The 25860-nt window shown below is 46.4% G+C and overlaps 1 protein-coding gene across 2 annotated transcripts in view; it reads left to right on the top strand.

Moving 5' to 3' along the window:
• Positions 1-18072: 18072 nt before the first annotated feature.
• RBM20 (RNA binding motif protein 20) overlaps positions 18073-25860 on the top strand; it is a gene marked incomplete at its 5' end in the record, with an annotated part of 184413 nt that continues 176625 nt past the window's right edge. The window contains one exon of one of the 2 annotated variants that reach the window (XM_079794193.1): positions 18073-18224. In XM_079794193.1, coding sequence (XP_079650319.1) covers positions 18076-18224 — 149 coding nt within the window. The remainder of the gene's footprint in view (positions 18225-25860) is intronic. The other variant, XM_079794192.1, reaches the window with a different exon arrangement.

Genomic DNA, 25860 nt, shown 5'->3' on the forward strand with positions numbered 1-25860 from the left:
GATGCTGGGGACACAGAGATAGGCAAGAGTGTGTTCCTGGGTTCCTGACCTCAGCCTGGACCTGCTTCAATGTGGGTGACTTCAAGAAAGTCCTGTCCCTTTTCAGCGCCCCACTTTCCTGGTCAGTGGGATGAGCAGGAGGATGGACTTGCTGCCCAGGGAATCTTGCCCCAGGATCACCGCCCGCCCCCCAACCCCGTGGAGCTAACTGGAACCTCTGGGGAAACGGAGAGGCCTGCCTGGCTTCATGCTGACTTTCCAGAGGTGTCTGTGTGCTTCTCACCTTTAGCAAAGTTGCAGGAAACAGCTTTCCAGAGCCCAGCAGGGAGGAGGTGGTTGGTTGGTTTAGAAATAGATTCACAGCAGGAGTCCTTTAAGTTGCCAGGCCTCCCAAAGCTCAACAGGAAAGGGTGTACAGAAATGGGAATTCCAGCCGCTTCTCAGAAAAGCTGAGGCCTAAAGTGCACCCACCTGCTCTCTACCCACCTGCTCTGTGAGCTCCAGTGTGTGTGTGTGTGTGTGTGTGTGTGTATGGGGGTGGGGGTGGGATTTGGGATTTGACCTCTCAGACAGGCGTCCATCTCTCTACTCACTGTTTCTGGACTGATAAGTCTTACCTAGAGAGGTCCTCAGAGCAGGCAAACAGTCCGGGGGGAGGGGGGGTGGGGTGGTTCTCCAAAAAGCCCAGCAGACCTCCAGGGCCTGGCCTGTGCTCGGAACCCTTCAGGACCACCCTGGAGCCTCTGATGCTCTGTGGCCTCCCAGGACCTGGGCATCCATGGGCCAGGCCATCCAGGGAGAGAGTAAGGCAGCAGGGCTCTGGCCTCCAGCGGGGAAGGTGGGGGAGGGTGGGCAAGGAGTGGTCTGGCCTGGGGCCAGGGCTGTGGGATTTATAATCATCCTGGGGACTGTACATGCTTGGAGCAACTTTTTTATTTTGTGGCCGTGAGTAATTGAGCCAAGTGAGTGCTGTATCCCACAGCCAGTCCTGCCTCCTCACACACACACACACACACACACACACACACACACACACCCTCACACCTGTTACACGCACACCTGCGCACACATCATGAGGAAAGGTAGGAGGAGTACCTTGTGTGGAGGATCTGTGCTCTGAGCTAGGCATGTACCAATGCAGAGTGCTTTTCCTTTGCTATTTCACTTAATTCTTTTTTTCCCCCCTGAGTATTTTTATTGGTTTCAGAGATGAAGGGAGAGGGAGAGAGAGATAGAAACATCAATGATGAGAGATAATCATGGATCAGCTGCCTCCTGCACACCCCTCACTAGAGATCGAGCCTACAACCTGGGCATGTACCCTGACCAGGAATCAAACTGTGACCTCCTGGTTCATAGGTTGATGCTCAACCACTGAGCCATACCAGTTGGGCCAGTGGATTATTTAGAAGTATGTTGTTTAATTTCCAAATAAAATATTCTGTATATTTTTAATATTTTCAGACCACATGAATATGTTACCTGTTTTAATATTACATTGTAAATGAATTCAAAATAAAAGTAATGACTCTTGGTTTGGGAGTGAGAACCTACCCACAGACTGAACTTCCCATCTTCCCCTGGCTCGCTCTTCTGTGTGCCATAGCTCCCCTCCATCCACCAGAATACTTAACACCAGCATTAGCTTCTCCTCTCCTCTCATTCCTGATCTCCAAACAACTACCCTAGCTTGTGGCTCTTATTTCCAGAGTTTTATGAAATAGGCCCCCTCCTTTGCCATTATCTCAGTTGAATACATTGTTGACTGTAGTTTGCACAAATGCAATAGCATTCTCATGGCCTCCCCACAAAATTCTTCTTAGTTAGGGGAAAGAGTACAGTGTAGAGAAACCTGGCAGGTGCTATCTTAGTGAAGAGATCAAAATGAACTTCATTGTTAGTAGGACAAATTGAAACTGTGACCATTTGGTAAGATGCATTGAGAACAATGCAATCTAAACATACCCCTTAACATTTTTTTGCCAGACAATTCTATTATTTTAACTTAATGTGTATTAAATTTCTCTTCTAATCGTTTGATGTGATTAGCTTTCTTTCTTAGGGTTAGATTTTTTCGTGTGCTTGAGAATTTTGGTTTTCCAGCTCATTCTGATAGTCCATGGAGATGTTTATTGTGGCTTTTGAGCCAAGATTAATTTTTAAAAAATATATATATTTTTTATTGATTTCAGAGAGGAAGGGAGAGGGTAAGAGAAACAGAAACATCAGTGATGCGAGAGAATCATTGAATGGCTGCCTCCTGCATGTCCCACACTGGGGATCGAGCCCGCAACCCAGGCATGTGCTCTGATCGGGAATCGAACAGTGAACTCCTGGTTCATAGGTCAACACTCAACCACTGAGCCACGTCGGCCGGGCCAAGATTAATTTTTAAAGTATTTGATCTGTTGTTCTTATGTGCTTGGAGCAGCGGTAGTGCCTTGAAGCATGAACTACCTGAGAACCTTTCAAGCCCAGCACTCTGTCTGTGCTAGAAAGACCAGCCTCTCCGCAGGCCAAAGGCCTCACGTGGAATCCTCGCTCTGCTGTGTGACATTGTCCAGGTTTCTGAACTTCTTTGAGGCCCGGTTCTCTCGTCCAAAAAAATGGGCATAATGACACCTACCTTGCAGAGTTTTCATGAGGATTAAGTGAAAGTGCCTGGCGGGGCTTCCCAAATGCTGTTGACTTTGTAATTGAAACTATAATTGAGTCCCCCACGCAGCATGAATGAAACAGAGAAAATTGATATTCCGCCAACAGGTGCAAAGGAGGCTGCTGGGCTTTTAAAAGAAAAGGACTCCAAATACATGTGCCTGTTTACATTAATGTGAGTGGTCCTTAATCCAATTTCTGCCCGTGTGTTCTCAGAGGGAGAGAGCAGAACACACAGAGGCTGGAATGGGTGGTATTTCTGGAGTCGGAAAGTGACAAATCCAGTAGCAGGACTAACCTTTCTCTGGTGCCATCAGCTGCTGGGGCTCTCTAACGTGCAACAACTGACTATTGACTAGGCAAGACCTTTGTCTTTCTCAGTCTGGAGCAGGGGGCTGGGAGGGTAGGAGACAAAGTCAAAGGCTCCTGTCACTCAGATCCAAACAGCCAGTAGTAATAACAGAGGGGTGTGTTTGTGTGTGTGGAGGCGGGGGCGGGGGGGTGTGCGCAGAGTACATTGGAGGCTCAGGTACTGGAGGTGGGAAGCTGGAGCCTCAGATTTTATATGGGTCCCTCTCCTTGGATTTGCTCACCAGCTCCCCCGCCCCCCTCTAGCCCTGCTGCCCCACCTCCTGAAGTCACACAAGACCCACACGGATTTTCACTTGAGTTACAGACCCTTCCTTTTTGTTCAGGGTCTCCCTCATGGCCAGTACACCCTTCACAAGGATGCCAGATGGGAAATGAAGGCAAGAGAGAAAGAACTGAGAAAGGTAGGTGACTACATTCAAGACACTGTCACATTTGGAAATTCATTTAATTCACTGAAACCCTATAAAGCAATAGGACATAGTACTTTTTTTCAACTGCATCAATGAGGCTCAGAGAGCCGGTAATAAACCAAGGTCAGTTAATCACACAATTTTTGAAATTATAGAAACAGTAACATTATTTAGCTATATTAAAGAAAGTAGAGGCCTAGTGCATGAAATTTGTGCAAGGGGGGCGGGGGAAGGTTTGTCCCTCAGCCCAGCCTGCACCCTTTCCAATCTGGGATCCCTTGAGGGATGTCCAGCTGGGATTAGGTCTAATTGGGCGACCGGACATCCCTCTCACAATCCAGGACTGCTGGCTCCCAACCGCTTGCCTGCCTCTGCCTGATTGCCCCTAACCACTTCTGCCTGCCAGCCTGATCACCCCCTAACCACTCCACTGCCAGCCTGATTGATGCCTAACTTCTCCCCGGCTGGCCAGATTGCCCCTAACTGCCCTCCCCTGCCAGTCTGGTTGCCCCTAACTGTCCTCCCCTGCAGGCCTGGTTGCCCCCAACAGCCCTCCCTGCAGGCCTGGCCCCCCCAACTGCCCTGCCCTGCTGGCCTGATCCCCCCCCAACTGCCCTCCTCTGCTGGCCTGGTTACCCCTAACTGCCCTCCCTGCTGGCCTGATCACCCACAACTGCCCTCCCCTGTAGACCTGGTCCCCCCAAACTGCCCTCCCCTGCAGGCCTGGGTCCCCCCCAACTGTCCTACACTACAGGCCTGGTCCCTCCCCCAACTGTCCTCCTCTGCTGGCCCAGTAAACCCTAACTGCCCTCCCTGCTTGCCTGATCGCCCACAACTGCCCTCCCCTGCAGGTCTGGTCCCCCCCCAACTGCCTGGTCTCCCCCGACTGCCCTCCTCTGCCGGCCTGGTCACCCCCAACTGCCCACAACTTCCCTCCCCTGCCAGCCATCTTGTGGCAGCCATCTTTGGCCACATGGGGACGGCCATCTTGTGTCTTGGTGTGACGGTCAATTTGCATATTACTCTTTTATTAGATAGGATGGTTAAAATTTATTGTTTTATTAGTCACAATCAGCCTAAAGGAATTATTTTCATTGTTTTTTTCTTTCATTTACTATTACTGTAAATAATAATGATAACAACAAAATGACTACTATTTATCAAACACATGTTTATAGTAGACACTACATTAATATTTTTGCACTGTGTGCCCACCACCCAAAGTCAAACCATCTTCCATATAGTAGGCCCCCTCCTCCCCTACCCTCCCTTCCCTCTGGTAACCACCACACTGTTGTCTGAGTCGATGAGTTTCAGTTTTATGAATGAAATCATATGGTTTTTAGCTTATTCTGACTTTTTTCACTTAACATGATAGTCTCAAGGCCCATCCATATTGTCACAAACGGCAGTATTTCGTCTTTTCTTACCGCCGAGTAGTATTCCATTGTGTATATGTCCCACATCTTCTTTCTCCAGTCCTCTATCAGAGGACACTTTGGTTGTCTCCACGTCTTGGCCACTGTGAATAATGCTGCGATAAATAATGCTTTAGTTCCATAGGTCCATCCACATACCTCCACCCTAGACTTCCTTGCACATGATATTGCAATCTTTCTCTTCCCACGACCCTGTCCAATCAGCTCCATCACTGTGCCCATGAGTCCATGCATATTCTTATCTTGGGCTCCTGTTGCCATACAAAGTGATGACCAAGTGTAGCCCTTGAAGCACTCCCACCAGGAGGATTTCCTGTCACCACTCTTAGTGCTACACCAAAGAGGACGAGCATGTGACAGCAGTGCATTCTGGCTCCATGTACCAAATGACCCATCTATGAGGCCTTTTCCACCTCTGTCAGCTGGTCCTAAAGGACCTGCCCTTGTGAACATAGACATGAGCTGAAGGAGAGGCCCTGGTGCGACAATGATGGGTGACCAGGGGTTCTCAGCCATCTGCTAGTGCAGCTTACTGTGTACTCTGGCCTTGCTCATGCCTAAACCCAATATACAACTTCCATCTTGCAATGGATTGCTGATAGACCTTCCTGAGCTTATGACTTAGTGGGTCTAAGATAACCCAGTTTATGATGAGCAGCTGTGGTAGGGACCATTTCTAAAGTGGCCCCCAAAATGTTCTATCCTAATTCCCAGAACCTATGATTATAATGAGATGACCTCCCTTCCCCATCCTGTGATTCTGTTATGTTATATGGTGCATTTGACCTTAAGGTGATCTCTGGTTGGTAGCAAAAGAGGAACTCAGAGAGATTTGAAGTATGAGGGGGCTTGGATACACTGTTGTTGGCTTGATGATGGTGGGGGCCACCGGAGAAGGAATGCACTGGCTTTAAGTTGCTAAGAGAGGCCCTAGTTGACAGCCAAAAAGAAAACAGAGATTTCAGTCCTACAACTATAAGAAACTGAATTTGCCAATGACCTGGATGAGGTTGGGAGCAGATTTCTACCTACAGCCCCCAGATGAGAGCTCAGCCTGATCAACACTTTGATTTTGGCCTTGTGAGACCCTAACAGAGAACCTGTTTAAACCGTTCTGGACTTCTGTCCTTTATATAACTGTTAGCTAAAAAAATTGTCTTTCTTTAAGTGATTGCTTTTGTGATAATTTGTTACAGAGCAATCAATATCATAAAAGGCCTGTGGTTGTGACTCAGTTACGGCATCACGACCAAATGAGCAGCAGCTCTCCCTGCGGCGGGGCGGGGTGTGAGCTACTCACAGGGGAGAGCTACAAGCGGTGGAGGGCAGGGCCCGAGCTACTACTCGCACAGGATTTCATGTGCGCTGGGCCTCTAGTAGAACTATAATACGGCATCTCTGGCCTCATAGCCACTTGCTAGTCCAAGGTCAGCAAGATCAGAGATTTCGGCTCTACCAGGAGCTGGCTGTTTTTCATATGGTGTACAGTTCTCTGCTGTACACACCCCGGCTTGTTCCAGAACTCAGGTTTGTAGTAAGTCCTACACAGCATCTTCTTCCATCAACCGCTCTAGCACCACAGGCTCTTCGGTGTCCGGTGGCCCAAGCAGCAGGTTACCTGCACCACAGCCTGGACCTCCTGCAGAATCCCTCCCAGTCAGTGCCTTGTTCAGAGCTGGCAGCCTTCAGTATCACTTGACAGAGTGATATATAAATATGCAATTAATTACATTTATATTGACACAAACAATAGCCAGTTAAAGGAGATAATGAAAGAGAAACCTTTGCTTATTATAGAAACAAAAAAAGCATAAAACATTTAGAGATAAACTAACAAATATTTGAACTATATAGAAATCCTAACAATATCTGTTAGGGAGTTACCTAATATTGTGGCACTTGGCATCTAGAAAAGGAGTCACATAGTCATAAGAAAGCATAGTAGGCAAGAGGCAAGCTTGGCTGTGAACGTAGTCCCCCAGCAAGTCATTTGGAGTCTCTAGGGTACCAGACGGGTGGTGTCGAGTCCCAGGAGAGGTACTATGGCTACCTCATCTGGCTCCAGGTCTCCTGTCCCTCTGGGCTGTGAGACTGGCCAGCTGGTTTTGGTGTTATGACTCGCTAGGCTCTGTCCTCTCCTCTAGGATCACATTTTCTGTAATAAAATTGTTGCTTTGATCTGCTGGAATGCCCAATGTTTTATTTGCTACCACTAATATCATCAAAAGCTCTCTGAGAGATACTCTAAAATGCCCCCAAAGGCATGAAAGGAGACTTGGACAAAGCAAAAGATACCCCATGTTCTTTGATGGACAACTCAAGATCATAAAGGTCTAATCCTCCTCAAGTTAATATATAATTTTAACATGATACCACTGAAAATACCACATTTTTTTTCTAGAGGAGTTGAGTCTGGCACTCATAGAAAAATAATCATGCAAGAATAGTTATTTAAAAAAATTCCCAAAGAAAGAGCTGTGAGAAGAGGGTAAGCTTGTCAAATAATAAATAATATTACAAAGGATCTAGAATTAAAACTGGTAAATGAATAGAGACTATGAGAATAAAATAGAAAGCCCAGAAATAGGCTTGAGTGGATATGGAAACTTAGCATATGATAAAGATAATATCTGAAATCACAGGAAAAGCTGATTCTTTTAATAAGTGGCGTTAGGGCAACTGGATGGCCATTAGGAGAAAGATAAAATGGGACCCATGCCTCATACTGAACACCAGAATAAACTCCAAATGGATCAGAGGTCTATGAGTAAAAATAAAATCATACGGATACTAGAAAAAATCCGGATAATTTAAAAAATAATCTCGGTGTGGAGGAACTTTTCTGACTCAAAGTCTATATGCAACAAAAGGAAAGACTAATGAATTGCTCTGTATAAAAATAAAGCAACATTAGCATAGCAAAAAAAATATATAGCAAACAACATTAAAAGAAAAATAATGTAGTAGATGGAAACATTTGCCACCTATATCAGAGAAAAAGCTCTAACTTCCTTCGTATATAAAGAAGGCTAGCACATGAAGAAAGAATATAGTTTTATCCTCTGTGCCTCAGAACATGTGAGATTTTTTCTTTTACTATTAAAGTATAAGATACAAGCAGGAAGAGACACAAATCTTATATGTCAAGCTTGTTACATTTCCACAAAGTGAATAAATCCATGCAACCAGCACCCAGCTCAAGAAACAGAACAATCCAACAGCTCAGAAGCCTCCCTCGGGCTAAGATTTAAGACTCAGCTTGAGGACCTATTTTTGGTAGAACTTGTATGCATATAAGCATAACCAATGGACACAGACAGTAGGAGGGGTGAGGGCCTGGGCAGGGGAGCAGGGGCAGGCTAGGAGAGGTCAATGGGGGAACAAGGGAATATATGTAATACTTTCAACAATAAAGAATTAAAAAAAACCCCACACAACACAGCTTGAGGATCACCTCATAGATGCTTGCTTTCCCTGGTTACTTGGCATATTTATTTAATTATTTTCAGCAAACATTTCTGAATACCTCCTCTGCGTCAGAAACTCAAAGGCATATTGCATTCCACATTATTGTGTTTTTCATGCACCTGCCATACCAGAGGCTGTTTGTGTGCTAACATCCGTTCGGTTAAGAATAAACACTGTCAGGGGTTTACTGTCTAGCATCCACTCATTCTTGGCACCCTTAGATTTTCCACGAGGGGAATCGCAGACTGTCCAGTTTTCAACGTGCATGCTTCAGGTGGAGCTAATGCCACATCTGGCACCAGGGGTGAGGATCTGACTCTGGCTCAGCCAATGAGATTATCACATTTTACGGCCATAGATTGGTTCATGAATAGGCACATGGCCCAGCCAGAGCCAGAGGAATGGAATAGGGCAGTGGTCGGCAAACTTTGGCTCATGAGCCACATGCGGCTCTTTGGCCCCTTGAGTGTGGCTCTTCCACAAAATACCACGGCCTGGGCGAGTCTATTTTGAAGAAGTGGCATTAGAAGAAGTTTAAGTTTAAAAAATTTGGCTCTCAAAAGAAATTTCAATCGTTGTACTGTTGATATTTGGCTCTGCTGACTAATGAGTTTGCCGACCACTGGAATAGGGCTTTTGTTAGGACCATTGGGAGAGGCATGCTCACTTTTCTATTAAACTTGAGCCTGGGAGGATGTACATGTGGAAATGCTAAGCGCCACTTTTACCACTCCTGAAGGGTCATCCCAGCTTCAGAATTTCTGTGGGGTTGGCTGAGGTCTCCATTGAGCTTTTATCATAGCCCAACTTCTCTTTCTGCTCAGTTCTGCTTCCTTCCCTCCTCCTCCCCCCATGTTGATCCTGGGAGCAGCTTCTAATAAACCCTATCTCTGTCTCAGAGTCTGTTTCACAGGGAACGTAACTGGCAGGCATGGTGCTAAGCACTTACATTAATTATTCATTCCACAGATGAATTCTGCAGACCTACTATGTGCCAAACTTACAGCATTGCAACTCCCAACCTTTGAACATCATTTAACAGGTGAGGAAACCAAGGCCCACAGCATTTAGGTTACTATCCAATGTCACACAGCTGTTCAGCAAAAGAGTCAGGATTCGAACTCAGGTTTGTCTGATTCTTATGATACTGCTATAAGCCAACCAATGGCAGAACTAAAAACCACGCCAGGTTTCCGAATCTTTATAGCGGACATTCGGGTGCTGGGCCAAATAAATAAATATACGCTCTACTATAGCCAGATCTCAGAGTTTGATGATGAAAGGGCTACTAAGAAAGGCATGTCTAGCCTCTGCAGCCCAGGTGTTCCTGATACAGTCAGGAGAACAAGGCATGACACATGAAAAATTAAATCACAAGACAGTAAAAAGAGATCACATTATTTAAAAAAAAAATACATTGTGAGCCCTGGCTGGGTGGCTCAGTTGGTCAAAGCATTGTCCCGATACGCCATGATTGTGGCTTCAATCCCTGGTCATGGCACATACAAGAGTCAACCAGTGAATGCATACATGAGCAGAACAACAAATCGATGTTTCTCTCTCTGAAATAATTTTTTTTTAAAAAAGTGATTTACCGCCGAGGACGTGATTAGCTTCCAGGTGGGCTGTGCTGACCAGCAGTGAGCTCCTGGGGTAGAAGTGGGCTCAGGCAGGCAGGGCATGGAGAAAGAGGGGCACTCACCAGGGGGCGATAGGAGGAGACACAGAGGGGTGAATGCAGGAGGTGTTTTTCCAGGGAAAGAGCTGACCCGCCTGGCCAGGGGTTTTAGTGTGAAAGGAGGTGCTCCAGGCTGCACCAGGGGGAGGCTGAACAGATTAATAGATGCCAGGACCCTTCTTTCCCTCTGGGGCTTGTATATGCAGAAGGTGACTGACATCCTGCCACAGAGCACCCCCTGCCTCGTTCAAGAGAAGACTGTGCATTTTGATCACGGATTCTCCAGTGGGAAGTCCAGAAGTTGTACTATTAAACATAATATTAAAAATAGCTAATGACAGCTTGCTGAGCCCCAACCATATGCCAGGTGACACTGGCCTGAGTGGCTTACAAAAACAAAAAAGAAAAAAAAACCCCAGCTTTATTGAGGTATAATTGACATAAAAGTGTAAGATATTTCAAGTGTACACGGCAGCGATTTGATGTCACATACACTGTGAAAAGACCCCTCCCAGTTCATGGACACAACCATTGCCACACGTTTTTTGTCTGTGTGTGTGAGATGAAGGCACCAAAAGTTTGCCTTTTGGAATATTGACTTAAGCTGTTTATTAAGAAACAAAATACTCCTACAGAACCTTTGATCCTCCCTCCTTTCCTGCCCAAGAGATTCAGATGGAAAAGCCTGTTTCAGGAAGGCAATCTCAGGATGTTGTTTTAGCCTAAACTGAATCAAGTATGGCAAGGAGAGGGCTTCAGGTAGGGGCCTGTGAGCTAGACTGCCCCTGTGTCCTGTTGTAGAAGGTGGGAGGAAATGTATTCACGTTTTTTACCCCCACAGTGAAAACATTTAAGTTCTACTCTCTTAGCAAATGTCACTTAAACAATGCAGTATTCGGAACTATACTCACCATGTTTTACATTAGACCCCCAGTTCTATGTATCTTACAGCTGAAAGTTCGTACCCTTTTACCAAGCCTCTAAGTCAGGGGTCCTCAAACTTTTTAAACAGGGGGCCAGTTCACTGTCCCTCAGACCGTTGGAGGGCCGGACTATAGTTTAAAAAAAAACTATGAACAAATTCCTGTGCACACTGCACATATCTTATTTTGAAGTAAAAAAAACCAAAACGGCAAAAACACCTGCATGTGGCCCGCGGGCCGTAGTTTGAGGACGCCTGCTCTAAGTGCTTTACATCTAATCCTCACAATAACCTTAGGATGTGGCCACTATTATTCCCATTTTTCAGATGGGAACACTGAGGCTCAGAGAGGTAAAGTAACGTGCCTACAGCCGCTCAGCTGGCAGGTCAGGGGGCTGGGTTTCTCATGCAGCTATGCTGACTGCAGTTGTTGTGCTGAAAGGGGACTAGGCAGGCTCCCCTGCGCGGGGTGGCCCTGGATGACCAAAGATGCCGCATCAGGGAGGGGAAGCCGTCTACCCGCCCCAGGTCCAGGCCAGCTGCACGGGTGCCCCCTCAGTGAGGTCAGCACATCACAGGCTCTGACTGTGACTGGCGTCACGCTGGCATGCACACGCCTCCGGTGCTGCCTTCCATCATGGTCACCTGATCCCCAGGCTGGTGGGCAAAGAGCCTGAGATGTTTATTCCCTGACAACCAACTGGCCTGACAGACAGACAGCCCCGGTGATAAAAGAAGACGGAGGAGGTGGCTCGGGGGAGGGCTAGATAAAGGAATCCTCTGCCTCTGAGAAGTGCTATTTCACTTGGCTGGGGCTTGGAGTCACACTATCGGCCTCTGAATGACGGTGACATTCCCCAGGGATTAGTGTAGACGCTGGGTCTCCACGGGGGTGCCGAGCCCCTTGGAACTTAAATCATGCCATTAGCCACTAGCTAATGTTTCTCCCACATTCATTTCATATCTCCACGACTTCCCATTCTCCCCTCCGAAAGTATTCAGCTGCACCTTGTTGGATAAACCCCCCTATCTCACCCTGCTGCTTTGCTGTCTCTTAGCAATAGCAAAGGAGATAAAGCCATTCCCTGGATGCGTCAAAGCACAGCTCAAAATTCTTCTTTTCCATGAAGCCGCAGCAGGGAACCCTGCCCTCCCCTGCTCTGAGCCCCTGGGATTCTGAACTCAACCCACAGCTGTTGGTTTGTCACCAGGCAAGGGACTCCTTCCGCGGTGGAAGGACAGCACGAGGGCCACCTGGGCTAGGGGCAGTGATGCCTTCAGGGCAGGCAGAGATGCTGATGTCACGCCTGGTTTGGGAAAACTGCTCTTCTCTCCAGGGCTATTGGAAATACCTAGTGATCCAGGACCCGGATTCTCTGGCTCCCAGTCCACTGCTACTTTGATTCTAATGCAATCCCTGTGCGGCTCCCAAGAGGACCGAGGGCCTGGCTGATAAATCCACGACCCGGGAGATGCAGGCTTAGCCTGTCCCTGCAGCCAATGAGGGACGAGTTGTTGGGCAGAAAAGAACCTCATGGGTCATGTCCTCAGTTTTCCTCAGCTAAAGTTCCCTGACTGTCTCCTTCAAATTCAAATGTGCATCCAGTTCCATGAGTAACCACATTATTTTTAAACAGCATCCTGCAGCCACGCTCTCTCCTGGGTTTTCAGAGAGGCAATCCTTGGTGAAGCTGACACAGGCCTTTATTTTATGATGGTTTTAAAACAGCTACAGGGGTTCCAGGGACTGCACGTAAAAGGTTGTGCTGTAGCTCCGAGGGAGGGGAGGAAAGAGAGGAGCCAGGTCTCGTGGAGACATGGGGAACCAAAGGCTGAGCTATTGGGAACAGCAGAGAGGGTCAAACCAACCAGGAGTCAGCAGAGACACTTCTGGTCTCCAGAGCCCCATGGCGTCAAGGAGCACCAGGCCCAGCAGTTCGAAACCTCCATCCACCATAACTGTCATCAGGACTGGGGTAACATCTGCAGCTTCTCCACTTATTTGCTGGGCAGGTGGCTGAACTTCTTGGAGCCCTAGTTTTCTTATCTGTAAAATGGGCATAAAATAATCACCTAAAAGAGGTGGCTGTGAGGATTAATTAAGAAATGTTATGTACTCAAATAATATAAAAAGTCATAAAAGCGCCCGGCTGGGATGGCTCAGTGGTTGAGTTTTCATCTATGAACCTCTAGAAGGTCACGGTTCGATTCCTGGGTCAGGGCACATACCCGGGTTGTGGGCCAGTCCCCAGTGTGGGGCCTGTAAGAGGCAGCCCATATGTGATTCTCTCTCATCATTGATGTTTCTAGCTCTCTCTCCCTCTCCCTTCCACTCTGAAATTTAAAAAAAAAAAAAAAAATTTAAAAAAAGGTCATAAAAATAAAAGGTTCCTGCTCCATCCTAACTTCCAGAGGTAATTAATGTTAATAATGAATTACTTGTATAATTTTCCAGAAATGTCTTACGCTGTTTGATTTAATCGTACCGCAATACTGTTGACAAACTTGCATTTCTCCTTAAGAATACATCCTGGAAGTCTATCCCTAGTAGTGTGTGTAGATCTACCCCCTTCTTTGTAAGAGCTACATTGCATTCCTTGGATGTTGGGGCCATTTTTCATGTAATCAGTTGTTTCTAGTTTTTGCCACCAACTAACCCACAGGATACATTCCAGAAGGGTGACTGCTGAGTCAGTTTTATTTGTTGTTGTTTTATTGACGGTGCCGACTCACTTCCCAGGAGGTTGCAGCCACCGACAGGTTCGCTCACAGTGCATGAGAGTGTCTGTGCCCCACAGTTTTGCCAGCTCTGGGTATTATCAAACTTTATAATTTACTATTTAAAAGAATAACAGTAATAACATACATCTATGAAATATCAGTGCATATTAAGTATGTTTAATTGCAGAGGTAAATGCTCACAACTACCCTACAAGGTGGGCTAGTTTCCCTTTGGACAGACAGGGCAGGGGATTGCAGGGAGTGAGACCAGGGTCTAAACCTGGGCTCCAGTTTATTATCCCCATGACTTTGGACAGGTTCCAAGCTTCTCTGTCTGCAAAATGGTGATATTAAATGAAATAAGGCATGAGAAAACGCCTAAAACCAGTGCCTAGAATCCAGTTAACATCTATTAATATTCCCAAACTCACCAGGGTGCCAGAGCCCCTGAGAGTTAGAGGTTTGAGAGTGACCCTAGTAGTGACAGAATCCTGGGTTCCAGTTCCCCACCCCTTCCCAGCACCTCCGGCCAGGCTGCTGAATTTCTTTCGAATTTTCTTGTTCGTAAGATATCAATTTCGATCCTTCCTATAAATGTACTGATCTGGATAGAAATGAGCCGCAGACTTGAGTGACAATGAAGATGGCATTTTACGGCCACTGGGAGATGCAGGCGGCAAGCACCCCAGCAAAAGAAGACAGATGGGATCAGCTCCAAGTCTGTCGCTAAGGCAGTGGCTGGACCTGGTTGAGGTCCTGCTTCTGTCCCTTAAAAGCCAGGTGACCTGGGGCAAGTTCTTTTTTTAAAAAAAAAAATTTTTTTTTATTGACCTTTTACAGAGAGGAAGGGAGAGGGGTAGAGAGTCAGAAACATTGATGGAAGAGAAACATTGATCAGCTGCCCCCTGCACACCTCCCACTGGGGATGTGCCCGCAACCAAGGTACATACCCTTGACCAGAATTGAACCCGGGACCCTTCAGTCCGCAGGCCGATGCTCTATCCACTGAGCCAAACCAGTTAGGGCCCGGGGCAAGTTCTTACAGCTCTCTGAGCCTCGGTTTCCCCGATTCTAGCATCTGGATAACAGTAGCCACCTCACGGGGTTATTGTGAGCATGAAGTAAATAATAATCTACGCAGGCACTCAGAAGCTGACTTCTATTAAACGTTCAGTTACCTTCATAGGCAGCAAAGCCTCACCGCCTAACCGTCGTTCACTGGTAGGTCAGAAGGGAAGGATACTTCTGCAGAGTGGGACAAAGAGAGATGTCACCAGCCCTCACCTCCTAGTCACCCTCCCTATTTGTCAAGTCGGGTGACTCACACAGCATTTCTCTCACTTCCGTAACTGTGAAGGCACCTGGGGTGAGCGGGGTGGCGAGGGCCCGGTCAGACAAGGCAAGACGGTTTCTTAAATGGCTGCAACTCCAGCTTGGGATGCTTTTCATACTTCCTGGAAAGAAGTGAGGAAACACAAGTTAAAAACATCTTTTACTGGAACTGTTTAATACACTTAATGTTTGCCTTGCAAAAAGGAAATGCTTGTTCAATACTTCCATTTTGGGGGGATGTGAGGTAGGGAGTGAACTAGCTGAGGTTTTTGCTACACCGTTCCCCTCTCCCTTTGCACCTGTTGCAATTCAAATGTGAGTTATGACGTAACATATTATAAATTGCAAAGATTAAGCTATGATCATGGAAATGGGATTTCTGAGAAACACCTAATGAATTATTAATTTTTGCACCTTTTTACTTTGAACATTTTATTATTATTTTAAAAAAACATATTTTATTGATTTTTTACAGAGAGGAATGGAGAGTTAGAAACATCGATGAGAGAGAAACATCTATCAGCTGCCTCCTGCACACCCCCCACTGGAGATGTGCCCGCAACCAAGGTACATGCCCTTGACTGGAATCGAACCTGGGACCTTTCAGTCCGCAGGCCGATGCTCTATCCACTGAGCCAAACCGGTTTCAGCACTTTGAACATTTTAAATTTATAGCAAGGATACAAGAAAAGCCCAGTGAATACCTAGATTTACCCACTATTGTTATTTTGTCACATATGCTAATACATTATTTTTGAGATGTAGAGAGCTGCATTAATATAATATGGGCTCTTTTTTGTTTGTTTATTTGTTTATCTTTAAAATGTCATGGGAATGGATTTAATTGTATCAACATTGTGACCTCCAGGCACTCAGCTTCCTGAAGTTTGAGATCTGTTGTTCTATTTGGCTACAAGGTTGGAATATAAGGAATCATGTTAGCACTGATTGTCAGATTGAATACCTCCTGCCCAAATATGCAAGATACATTATCTCTAATCCCAACAGTAACTGTGTAAGCCAGGGTCTCATCACTCTCAATTTACCTAACCAGTAACTGGTACTCACAGAGGTTGAGTCACTCCACAGCTAACAACTGTCTTCCTGAATACAAAGCCCCTTCACCAAGATTCTGGGAGATTCTCAGAGGGAGATTTTAATGCAAGCTTACAGAAGGTTTTAGCTTTAGTATCTGGGAGAGTTGCAATTGTAATTTCGGGTAATTTCCATCAACAAGAAGATTCTGGTGGTGGAAGGTGGGCTTTTATGGAAACTACAGCCAGGAATTTAGTGGCAGCCTCTTACCAGCGGGGTGTGATGGGACAAATCACCCTGATGCCTCCTCATTTGCAAAACGGGGACCACCATCAATCTCTCTTCACCTGGGTTTTTTGGTGAAGTGCAATTTTGCGAATTGTGACAATCTTTATGAATACAAGGAATTGATGCATCACTTTATCTGTAGAAGAGAGAGAGAGAGAGAGAGAGAGAGAGAGAGAGAGAGAGAGAGAGAGAGAGAGATATCTAGGTAGGATAACAAATCAAGGGAGGCTTAGTTTCCTGAGGCTGGCAGGGAAGTTGACGGGAACTGTCTAGAAGAAAGCATCTTTAAGGGAATTCAATTAGTTACCCGGTCCTAGAGAACCCATCTCCAGAACTTTCCTCGACGTGGCTGTGGGAGGGGAACGGGTGGGTTTGAGACCCTCCGCAAACTTCTTCCCAGGCCGTGGGGCATCCTGGCGTGGGCTCTAGCTTCCTAGGCACTCAAGGGACACTTTCCCTTGCTTCGTGAGGCTGCGGGTGTCAGAATTTAGAAAGCCCTTTAGCCCGAAGGATACTGAAGGATTTCCTGGGTGACTTCGTGATCTTAGATGCTTCTTCAGCACCAGGTGCCTCCTCAGCCCCCCATCCGAGCGCCAGGACAGTAAGCTGCCCCTTGCCTGGGTGTGTCCTCAGGGCAGGATGCCCTCGTCCGCAGCGGTGAACCGGTGTGCACAGGTGAACCGGCGCTGTGAACCGGTGTGCACAGGTGAACCGGCGCGCACAGGCTCCCGGGCAACCAACCGAGCTTCAGAGGCGGGGATGGTGGCGGCGCGAAGTCTGAGTATTCTCTCTTTTCCATTCTTCCCATTTCCGCTGAGATTTCGCCAATAAGTAACAAGAACAGAAAGTATGCTTGCTTTTGTCTTTGCGCTCGCGGGATTGCGGCGGGTCTTGTAGAGAAGAGAGGGGAAAAGACGGAGACAAACCACAGCGGCCGCACCAGCGGCTTCTCGGGACCCCTGAAATCAGCAGCTGGAACTGACAGTCTGGAGAGCCCTCGGGCCTGGTCCTCCAAGACCCGGGGTTCCAAGTCCCATCCACCTGGGGGAGAGTCCGGGTTTTCCACTGCCCGAGTCGGGGCCCCTCAGCCCGGGTGGCGCTGGCCGGGCGCCAGACGCCGGAAGGTGCCAAGCCGAGAGCACTTCGCACCGGTGATGTGCGCGGACGCCGGGGCGCGCTCCGTCCGTGGCGCTTGGCAGGAGCGCCAGGCGCGCCGTCTCCGTCTCCGTCTCCGTCTCGGTCTCCGGGCAGCCCGAGCAGCCGGCTCCCGGGAGCGCCCACAGCTCGGCGGCCCGGCCGGCGGCGGCGGCTGGCGGGTGTCTGGCCGCCTCACGCGGTTGCCTGCGCTGCGGAGCGCAGGGCCTGGGACCCCGCGGGCGCGCGGTGGCGGGGGGCGCACGCCGCACTCCCCCAGCACGCCAGGCCGGGGTTCGGCGGGCAGAGCTCTCCGGACCCCCCGGGCTCCCAGCAGCCCCCGGCCACGAGCGCTTCTTGCGGGCCGGGAGACGCCCCCTGACCCCAGCTCCGCGTGGCCTGGCCGGACGAGCGGGAGCGGCGGGAGGAGGAGGAGGCGGCGCCGCCGGGACAGCCTCTTCCCCGCCCCTCGCGTCTCCTCCCCGCGCCACCGGGAAGGACAAGGGGACTGGGCACGGGGACCCCGGCCAGTGAGCGCCCGTGTCCCGGGGCCGCCCCTCGCGTGCGCTCTCTCGCCGCGAGCCGGGACCGCTCTCGCCTCACCGGGTGCCGGCCGCAGCCATGAGCCAGGACGCGGACCCCAGCGGCTCCGAGCAACCGGACAGAGATGCCCGCAGCGTGCCCGGTGCCCCGGCGCCTCCAGCCCCGGGCCCGCGAGGGATGCAGCCGCCGCCTCCGCCCCCAGCCGGCCTACCCCAGATCATCCAAAAGTAAGAGGAGGGAGCGGGGTGCGCTGGGGAACACATCCCGGACACCCCCTTCCGGGGCTTCCCCTCCCCAGCCCCTGCTAAACTTGGCCGGGCCGCCGTGCGTTTGAAGTCCTCCTGCCCATTTCCCCCGCAGAGTCGGCGTCACTCTGGCTGCTTGTGAGGTTGGGGGCAAGGAAGCCTAGTTATTCGGGGAAAGTAATGTGGGTTTTCTTTGCCCCGCTTTGCTCCTCTTCAGGGATGTCACTGGATTATTTTGAACTAAAATAGCTCAAATTAGGGGACATGGACCAGAGGCTGTATTTCATCTTTCTGGTCCCCAGAGGCCGCTGGAAGGTATGGAGAGCCGCGCGTGAGTGTGCGCGCGCGTGAGCGTGTGCAAGTGAAATGCCGCCACCCAGAAGTCGCTCTTCACGGTGCCTCTGGAGGCAGCCAGTGACCCTGGGTGCAAAGGGTGGCGGGGGCTGGTACACAACCTGTTTTGCTTTGCCCGGTAAGACGTGTTTACACTTTTCAAGAAGGCCCTTGCGAGGAGTTCCCGATGGCGCAACCGGCTTCCAGTGAAGTTAGCATCTCGCGATTCGGGCCTGTGCGCCTCGGGGGGTGACCCTTCCAGCCGGCCTCCCGGCGGGCGCGCGGGCAGGTTGGGGTTTGGGGTGGCCCACAGGCCGCAGACACTCACTGCAGCCCACGCGGGGACCTACCAGTACAGCGGCGACGTGGTGTTACTTCTTTTGAGACTTTATCCCACAGTGTGAGGCCTAGAACGTTGGTTTGGTTGAAGGATATTGGCTCTGCTAGGGGTTTCAAACCCGCAGCTTCTAGCGAAGTCCTGAAAACGAGTTTAGGAAGGAGAGCGAAACCTGCACGGTGAGAGCCTGGGCGGCGTTGTGGAAACTGGAGATGCCCACCCCAGCACAGCAACATCACCCTTCTGGAACAGAGCAGGCGTCCTTTTCGGCGCTGCTGCATGGATGCTTTGAGTTACATAAACTTACTTAAATGCAGTCAGAGAAATAACCAGGGATGGGATGTAAATGGAAGCACATGGTACTTGACTGTTGTGATTAAGACTGATTTATGTAATGGAAAGGATAGTGAAAATGCAAGTTTGACGTCAAAGAACGCTGGTATATTTCAGAACAAAATGGTTCCCGTTTTTTTGACCAGCAGAATACAAAGCTCCATGTATGACACTTTTTTTACTTTAACTTACTTTTATATAACTTTCAACTGCTAGCCACCTTCCAACTACATAAAAATGAAAATATTTCATATTGCCATTTTCTTCCTAGTGTTTTGCAGCTTATTTCAGTAAGACTAAATATGATTGACAGCTTATGTACATCATTATTTAAATGTTCTCTCTAGTCTTTACTATAATTATCAACCAATAGAGGAAAAAAATGTTTAAAACTTAAAGTTCATTTACTAAAAAAAAAAAAAAAGATACTTAATTGACCAATTATTAATCGGAAAACATCGAACATGCTTCTTGCCAGGCCAATATTTTGTGGCTTAAGATTAGGCTGCACATTAAATTTATTGAATTTGCTTTATAGTATTGTAATCACCCTGCATTTTTTCTACCATTTACGTTTAGTTAGAAAAAATAAAAACTAGTAGTTTTATGCCCACAGAAAAATCTTTGTAGATGGGTGTCTGATTATGAAATGTTGCCAGGTCGAAAATAAATGCCATTTTGTAGAAAATGGATCATTTAACGTGTATTTTAGTTACCTCCTGTGATAAATAATTTACCCTGTAAATGCATCTCCATTTTGAAAATTCCGTATCTGGAATATCTTACTTGGAAAAGATGAGCGTGAGCTTTTCAAAGATGGCCCCTCCTGCCAGAAGTCGAGGATGGAGACCTCACGAAGCGCCTGACAGCTCGCCTTGTTTGACAGATCAGTGCAGGGGCCAGGTCCAAGCCAGGGCGTGTGCCCGTGGGATTTGATGTTTGTGCGCTTCTCTTTCAAGGTCTTTCTATATAAGGATGACTTGGGGTTTGCGCCCCCCTCGGTACCCACAGAAATTCCGCTGGAACCAGGCGTAACGTGGCAAATGCTTTGCAGGTCCACCTTTAGTGCGCTGAAACTTGAGCATGTTATTTTGAAACTACGTTTGCATAATTTAATCTGAGCAACCATTTTTCTGTAGTTATGAGGTGCTGTTTGCATCAGCCATCTTTGAGAAAATGTAGTGGGGAAGTTGCCCTCAGCCGAGAAAGGAGCTGTTGGCCTCTTGATTCGGAATTTTGTGAACTAGAGCTTTGGATGCAATTCTCCTCTTGTGGATCAAATATGAAATAAATTTTGTTGTGGGACCCGTATTTTTTCCTAGTTACTTTAGTGAGGTTATTATGTAATTTATAAGAGGAGAAGCTAGGACCTCTTTCACAGTGATGAAAATACCAGTCTTCATATGGCATAGCGTTTAAGGATTACAAGAAATTTTTCACTTCTTAATGTTTCAGTACGTCTTAATGTCCAGGGTTACTGATTTTCATTAATAACGGCTTTCAATTTGGGGTAAAGTCAATGACTTGGTAAAATAATCATCATGATCATAATAAAAATTGGTTCCTATTCACATACACTGTATTTGGCCTTAAGAGAACTGTGGTAGATTACGTTTATGTCGATAAACACACGGGGTATCACGAAGAATAATGATATTTGTGCACTTATCTCTCAAGGTCTTTCTCTACAAGGATGACTTGGGGTTTATGACGAATAATAATGAGACTGGTTTTGGTGTTTGTTTTATGAAAGCCAGTCTCAGTACTTAATGAAGATTGCACCGAAAGTTAATTTCTGTGGAGTACTTTTGTTCTACTTGGGGACATTTCGCTTTCTTATTATTGCATTCTTGGCTTTCGTCAAGAATTGTCCATGACCTTTCTGCTCTTGATAACCCTGGACTCCCAGCCAATATTGGCATTACCGATAAAGACTATCAGCGATGTTCAGATTCACATAGCTCATACCTTGTGAGATCTTCGTTTTAAATGTGCATTCTCTAAGTTGGCCGCTGTGGAGATATTATTGCATGAAATGTAAAGCATATGTCAGCCACTTGGGCAACAAAGAAGTATAAATAATACTTTGAGAGGAGATTTGGGATGAGTTTAGGAAATCAGAATAATTTGAGGGCTTAAGATATATTCTCCGTGTTAGCAGAAAGTAAGATAACACTGAGCCGAGTGTTTTCAGTGAATGCTTTTTAAGGATTTATCTTTGAAGCGTTCATATCTTCAAAAGTATTTTACGTTTTAATTTTGTGCTTTGAAATCAAACCTAGTTCTTGTTTATAAGAAGTTATTTGTTAACCTTGATGAACATCAGAAATTGAAATCTTAGGTAATAAGTTTTAAAACTCTCTCCACATTGAAAGCAGGGCTATTCAATTCTGCGTGAAATGTTGAAGACAGTTGTCAAATGCCACTACTAAATGTATCACTAAATCATGGTGAAAATTAACCACACAAGCACACACACCTTCCATGAGGTGACCACATAGGTGATTTTTTCTGAAATTGTTTGATTTGCAGCAAAATATTCCTGGCTAATGTATGACATCAGGTTGCATATTTAGTTTGAGTATAGATGACTTACTTTCCCCCTTTCCAGATGATTTTGATAAGCAATGAATAGAAATGAATGATAAAAATTGAAAAAGTTTTGGGTTAGCGTTTCCTAGCTCTTGTCACCGGCATGTGTTTGTGACTTATGGAGATATAAATCCAGCTTTAATTTCTCAAGTTTATGATCTTCCGCATGGCGTTAGTTACACTGGCCGACTGTGTTTTGGCCGACTGTGTTTTCAGAGCAAAGTGCTCTCCTCGATTCAGAATAGAAAATATTACAAGCAGTCACTCTGATTGCAGAGAATTTTTGCAGACATTCCGCATTTGGAAAGATCTCCACGTATCTCTTAGGGAGCGATATGCAGGCGAGTTGTGTGTGATGTCCACCCGCTTTGATGGACATGCTGACAATTACATCCAAAATTAGGGAGGAAATAGGAATTTGCCAAAAGGGATATTACCTCACTCATAGTCTGTTTCTGGAAAAAGGATGGAATTTCTAACATCTGTGCCAGTTTCTAACATCAGTTTTGAGTCCGTTTTTAGGGGAAACAGGGATACAATTGTGGAAGGAATTTTGACAATTTTAAATACCATCTTAAACTGCACGTAAGACAAGCATTCAGCAGGAGAAAACATCTGAAAGGATTAAGCGGTTACCCAAAACAGCGAAGGAGAGAGGGTGGGCTCTTAGCATTCTGCAAACTTTCTTTGCTTCTCTGCAAAGTCTCTTAAGGGTATTATTATTATTTTTTTTTAAAAGGAAATTGTGCTTGAGGGTTTGTTGTGATAAGAATTTTTAGATAGTAAGTGTAGCCATCCAGTTACGAGTTTTTCTGACATGTCCATAGAGATCAGTATTATGAAATGTAGTACATTATTCCCATTCGTCATGGTAAATGACTATACATATGGTGTACACAGGGTTGGTCCAATGCCAGTGCTATAGGGAAAGAAAAGAAGAAAAATTTTATCACCCATTTTATTCTTCTATCGCTTACTCTTTTGCTACCTCCTGAGCAATTTATCAAATTCATAATGTTAAAAGCCCAGTTGGAATGTGAACTCTGATCTGTTAGGATCTCTTTGTTTTTCCTTATAGTCACCAGGGGGAAAAGAAACCCCACCAGGATTGACTCACAGTGAAATCCCACATTATCTAGTTTCTTTCTTTTTTTTTTTCTTCTCTCTCTCTCTGATTTCTTTTTCTTGCGGCTGTAGGTTTTTGATTCCAGTTAAACTAATATTTCTTCCTTGCCCACAACAGCTAGTCTTCACGTGGACAAACTAATGGTGTGCCATCCACAGCTTTGATAAACAAGAATCCGCACCATGTTGGGAACCGGGGTCCAATCAAGGGATAGAATTAAAATGGACTGCACTGAACATGGAAAGTAAGAATGGAAGAAGCAGCTTGAGATAGCGGAGTTAAAACTCCAAAGAGAAATCCAGGGTCAGGTCTCCCTTCTCCCCTCATCAGCCGGTCCCCCTGCCAGACAAAAGCCTGAAGGGGTTTCCTGTGCCACAAAAATCCCACTTAATCTGATTTTCATTTCCTGCCACAGTAATTATCCTGTTTGGAATGGTCTCCCTGATAGGAGTTTGTGTATTTTAACAGGGAAAGTGGCTGCGCAGCCACAGCTGGTGTGAGTGACTGGTAGCTCTGTTTTAGAAGAGCCTGTTGAAAAGTTTTGCAGAATGTAAAGTGATCCGTATTCCAGAGTCAGAGCAAAGACTGTAATTAGTGGTTTGTAGAAAGGAGTTTATGGCATTTCACTTTCTGGGTAATGAACCTGGTCAGATCTTGGTGATATGTGTGTTATCCTGGAAACCTGATACTGCTTGTTCCCACCAGGAAGAAGACTGGGAAATCCTGACGTTAATTAAATAGGCACATTTTTGAATCAGGAATGTGAATTTGGTTTCCAACACCGCCAAGGGGGTGTTGGCGGTGGGCTGATATTTTGCCTGGCTCGGTGGGTGGTCACCGTTTAAATTTCACCCAACTAAGGTTTCAGTCTTTGACATTTACAGACAGCAAGTTTGGGGATAAGTCATCACTGCCAGCTGTTTGAGAAAGAGGTGGAAGGGAAGGACCTTTGCACCCCCCAATATTTTATTTGTGTATTTTGGATATGATGACACATATTCTAATATGATAAAGTCTTTTTTTATTTGTTGATTTGAGAGAGAGAGAGAGAGAGAGAGAGAGAGAGAGAGAGAAAAGGAGAAAGCGATAGAAAGAGACAGATAATTTGTTGTTGCACTTGCTTATGCATTTATTGGTTGATTCTTATATGTGCCCTCACTGGGAATCGAGCCTGCAACTTTGGTGTATCAGAACAATGATCTAAACAACTGAGCTAACCAGCCAGGGCTTGTGATAAAGTATTTTAAAAAATATATATATTTTTATTGATTTCAGAGAGGAAGGGAAAGGGAGAGAGAGATACAAACATCAGTGATGAGAGAGAATCATTGATCAGCTGCCTCCTGCATGCCCCACACTGGAGATTGAGCCCACAACCTGGGCATGTGCCTTGACTGGGAATCGAACCATGACCTCCTGGTTCATAGGTCGAACCTCAACCACTGAGCCACGCCGGCCGAGCTGTGATAAAGTCTTTACAGCAGCAGGAGTTACAGCCAAGTCAATCGATCCTCCTCTTTCCTATGTTCCTAAGATAAATACGAGTAAGTCCCCTTGACGGTTTACAAGGCAACTTTTCCCACTCACTGACAGCACATCCGTCAGGGAGATAGTACATATTGCTTTGAATGTGTTTTATGAGCAAAAAGGGAGCCGTTAAGCAACTTGCATGAGGAGGTGTTAATAACTTGTAGCTCGGTTCGCTGAATAAATCTTCCCATGTGTTCAGAAACAAAAGGCTGAGGGTCACGCATGGGTTGGGGGGTGGTTGTCACCCCATAAAGATAGTTTTCACGCCACTTTGCCCTTCTTTTAATGTGGGTATTTGCTTTAAGGATGCACGAGGCCCTTTGCTGCTGCCCTTACTTTGCACCTGCTTTTTCTCGATCACAGTAAAGACCCATCAGTTATCAGTTGCCACTTCCCACTTCTAGCCCAAACCTGGAAGCCTCCGCTCACTGCGGTCTGGACATCTTAAATACTTTTCAGTTTTGCAACTTGTCTGTAGATCCTCTCCCGGATTCGTTTTTGGCCCTTAATAGATCTGCCCTTCAACCTGACCCCCCAGTGTCATGACACTGAAGGAGTAGACAAGGTTGTATATATTCTAAAGGTACTTCTTTTGGTTTATTTAAAATTCATTATTGAATAGGATGATTTAGGACCTGCCTGATATTGGCAAGTGTCAAAGGGACATCTTTGCTCTAAATTAATTATTGGGTTTCTGACAAAAAGGGGCAGAGAGGACAAGAAAGCCTTGAATTGGGAGTGGGTGACCTGGACAAGCCAATTAACCTTCCTAATAGCCAGCCTCCCCAGGGATTGGAAATGATCGATGGCAGTTTTTTCCAAGAATAAAATTATGGGAACCTCCAGGAATATTGCGTGATTGTCAGAGAAGCATGCCTCCCCTCTCCTGCTGTACATCTGATAAAATAAACTCCAAAGCAGTTTTATTTTTTTAATTTTATAATTTTTTAAATATATATTTTTATTGATTTCAGAGAGGAAAGGAGGGCGAGAGAGAGATAGAACCATCAGTGATGAGCGAGAATCATTGATTGACTGCCTCCTGCATGCCCCACACTAGGGATCAAGCCTGCAACCTGGGCATGTGCTCCGTCTAGGAATCAAACCATGACCTTCTGGTTCATAGGTCGAAGCTCAACCACTGAGCGACTGGGTCAGCAATATTTTAACCATGGGTCCAGGTACATGTTTGTGAGATTGATGGCTTATGAAAACAGCAATGACCATTAAAATGCTTTCTCCAACATTTGCCAATTGTATTTGAATCAGTGACATGATTTTAAGTCAGAAAAATAGGCACTGTCAGTGAGAAGGAGGACGTTTGATATTGTCTACTAATCACTAGAAATTTTTAAAAGTGAAAACAA

This window comes from Cnephaeus nilssonii (assembly GCF_951640355.1).
Source record: "Cnephaeus nilssonii genome assembly, chromosome: 16".
Classification (NCBI taxonomy): domain Eukaryota; kingdom Metazoa; phylum Chordata; class Mammalia; order Chiroptera; family Vespertilionidae; genus Cnephaeus; species Cnephaeus nilssonii.